Genomic DNA, 3,405 nt, shown 5'->3' on the forward strand with positions numbered 1-3,405 from the left:
AAAAAAAAAAAAAAAAAAGAAAAAAAAGAAAAAATAGCACCATTGCAGCCCCTTAAATGTACTCTCCACTCTTCTCACTAAGGTGGCAGTCAGCATCCTCAGTGAAAGACCGAGCAGAGCCTTTCAACCATCGCCAATGAGTCCTGCCCTGTGGCCTCAGCCAGGAGCCTCTGCCAGCTCCTCTGACAGCATTTGGGTCCCGTTGAGCAGTTGTTTCTCCTCTCCCCTCACTTACTTGTTAACTTCATCCTCGATCTTGACCCTCTGGGGGTCCAGTGGGCCCTTGTAGTCTTTGGACCATTGAAACTCTGAGGAATCTGGGGCTTCAGGGGCTTCGAAAGCCAAATAGATAAAGCCCTCTTCATCCACACCAACCTCGATCTCATGGGCATCTAAGGGCAAGATCCAACAGAGGGCAGTGGATGTTTATGCATAATAAACCAGGTCATATCCCTCCCGTGCTTAAAGCTCCAGGGACTGCCCATTGCACTTAATAACAATAAACTTGACTCCTTCCTGCGGCTGCCAAGGCCTTGCATGATCTGGCTCCTTCTCAGCTCAAATGTCACCTCCTCAGAGAGGCCGTCCTTGACTGCCTTTGCTAAGCAACCTTGCCCCTTTCTATCACCCTGTTTTATTTCTTTTATAATAAAGCACTTATTCCTATCTTAAATCGCTTTCCTCATGCAATAGTTTACTTGTTTACTGGCCTCTGCTCCCCTTGACCCCTACACTTTCTCATTCACTCCTGTATTCCCAATGCAATGTGGGGATCACTAAATATTTGTTAAATGAATGAATAATTAAAAGAATGGAAAGAGAACATGCTTTATATAGTTGGGAGAGCTGAGTGATTCTGTCATATACCAGCGTGTGACCTGATTAAACTTCTCCGGCCTATAATAAGATCAGTGCCAATGTGGGATGACGACCCCTCCCTCAGGGGCTTGCTGGAGGGCCAGAGAAGTGTGGGGCCTACCACAGCATCAGGCTTCTCCCAACTTCCCTTCAACCCCACCCGTCCTGATGGCACAGCCCAGCGGCAGAGCTCTGGCCTCTCCGGCCACCCCTACCTGGCTTGTCCTCCAGGAGCACGGGATCAGTGGGCATGGACGGTTGCCCCAGACCAGCTGAATTCATGGCCTGTACCTGGAACACATAACTCTTTCCTGGCTGCAAGTCAGAAACCTGGGAGCAGAGGGCAAGAACCAGCAGTGAGGACACCAGTGACTCTTCCTGAAACCCAGGACCCAGGGTGCAGGGAACCACCCAGGGTGCAGGGAACCACTCAGCAAGAAAATCCTCTCTCTTCCTGTGTCCCTTGTCTTTCCGTGTGACACAGACGTCCATTCAACATTCAGGGATTGTCTTTGCCATCCTTTTCTTGGGCCCTCTCTACCAAGCACCAGGTTCCATCTGTTTTATTTCCCTAACATTTCTTTTTCTTTTTTTCTGAGATGGGGTTTCGCTCTTGTCGCCCAGGCTGAAGTGCAGTGGCACGATCTCTGCCCACTGCAACCTCCACTTCTCAGTTTCAAGCGATTCTCCTGCCTCAGCCTCCCAAGTAGCTGGGATTACAGGCGCCCGCCACCACCCCCGGCTAATTTTTATATTTTTAGTAGAGACAGGGTTTCCCAATGTTGGCCAGGCTGTCTTGAACTCCTCACCTCAGGTGATCCACCTGCCTTAGCCACCAAAAGTACTGTGATCACAGGCGTGAGCCATTGTGCCTGGTCTTCCTAATGTTTCTTAAAAGTGGCCACTTCCCTCCAGGTCCTAGCCACGGCTGTGATGGAGGCTTCGTTTCTCCTTACCTGGGGTAATCCAACAGTTTCCTAAAGGGCATTTTTGCCCTGGATGCTTCTCCCCACTGTCTATCTTTCCCTCTGCCAATCTGATGATGCTTACATCTTTTAGTGGCCTTCACGGTCAAGTTTAAATTTTAAGGTTGAATACATCTAGTCTTCCTAACCTGGCTTTCGCCTGTTGTCCTCTTGCCCCTCCATCTGTCCCCTTCACTCCACAGCTCTCTCAGCGTCCCCACATCCATCGCATCATTTCACACCTCCCTGCCTTTGCCCTTGCTGGCTGGAATGCCCTCCCGCCTCCCTCTCTGACTCACTCCAGTGTAGCCCATGCTTCACCACCCAGTTTGGGCAGATGCATGGATTCCAGGAAGCCCCTCGCACCTTCTCCTTTGAGCATCCAGAGTTCCTGAGACCTCCTCCATTGCAGCATTTGTCACACAGTATTGTCAGTGCCTGCTACCCAACAACTGTGACTTATTTAGCTTCTCATGCCTAGGAATTGGTCCAGGCCTGGCATTAAAGCGGTGTGAAGAAGTGTTTAGCCAATAACTTCCCGACTGAATGGCGGCCAACTGTCCACATGCAGAAGCCGGTGCCAGGTCACCTAGGCTGTCCGGCCCCGGCCTGGGCCAACCTACATGCGGACGGGCTGAGAACTCTCATACAGGTGAAGACCTCAAGGTCTCAGCAGAGTCCCCTGGCTGAGACTCGTCTTCCCGGATTCTGTCTGAGGTGACCTTATTTCATTGTTTTGTAAAATGAAAATATTTTAACTTTTTCCGATTATAAAAGAAATACACACTAGTTGGGGAAATTTTTAAGTAATAGAGTAGAACATGAAATGAAGGACTAAAGCTTCCCTGGCAGGCCTTCCTCCAGAGATAACCAGAATGAACAATTTGGTAAAAATCTTCGTAGACTTCCTTTTTTTTTTTTTTTTTTTTAGATGGAGTCTTGCTCTGTCACCCAGGCTGGAGTGCAGTGGTGGGATCTTGGCTTACTGCAACCTCCGCCTCCTGAGTTTAAGTGATTCTCCTGCCTCAGCCTCCCGTGTAGCTGGGATTACAGGTATGTGCCACCACACGTGGCTAATTTTGGTATTTTGTTTTTTTGTAGAGATGAGGTTTCACGATATTGGCCAGGCTGGTCTTGAACTCCTGACCTCAGGAGATCCGCTCGTCTCAACCTCCTAGAGTGCTGGGATTACAGGCATGAGGCCCCTGCGCCCGGCCAAAATCTTTTTAGACTTTGACCAGCCCATAATCTGCCTAGAAACAGGATATGCACGGTATCCTATTTGTGAATGTCTTATTCTTTCCTATTGTTTTGGGCTTCTTGAGCCAGCCTTCTTTCCTCTGGGTGCTCCCTAGTGAAATGTTGACCAATGAGCTTGAAAACTGCATATCCTCCTGCCTGCTGGGGAAAAGCACCCAGGAAAACAGGCTGGAGAAATACTTTCCCTTTCCCTAGGGCTGCAGAAAATGGAACCTAATTCACATTACATTCTTTTTTTTTTTTTTGAGACGGAGTTTCGCTCTTGTTACCCAGGCTGGAGTGCAATGGCGCGATCTCGGCTCACCGCAACCTCCGCCTCCTG

At 49.3% G+C, this 3,405-nt stretch overlaps 1 protein-coding gene across 1 annotated transcript in view; it reads right to left on the reverse strand.

The window, feature by feature from the left end:
* Window positions 1–3,405, reverse strand: part of MYOM3 (myomesin 3) — a 59,751-nt gene that overhangs the window by 19,655 nt on the left and 36,691 nt on the right. The window contains exons 21-22 of the mRNA XM_017534474.2: window positions 1,074–1,188; window positions 234–392 (exon numbers count right to left, since the gene is read on the reverse strand). Of these exons, the coding sequence (XP_017389963.1) occupies window positions 234–392; window positions 1,074–1,188 (274 nt within the window). The remainder of the gene's footprint in view (window positions 1–233; window positions 393–1,073; window positions 1,189–3,405) is intronic.

This window comes from Cebus imitator, unplaced genomic scaffold, assembly GCF_001604975.1.
Source record: "Cebus imitator isolate Cc_AM_T3 unplaced genomic scaffold, Cebus_imitator-1.0 Scaffold87, whole genome shotgun sequence".
In the NCBI taxonomy this organism is placed as follows: Eukaryota; Metazoa; Chordata; class Mammalia; order Primates; family Cebidae; genus Cebus; species Cebus imitator.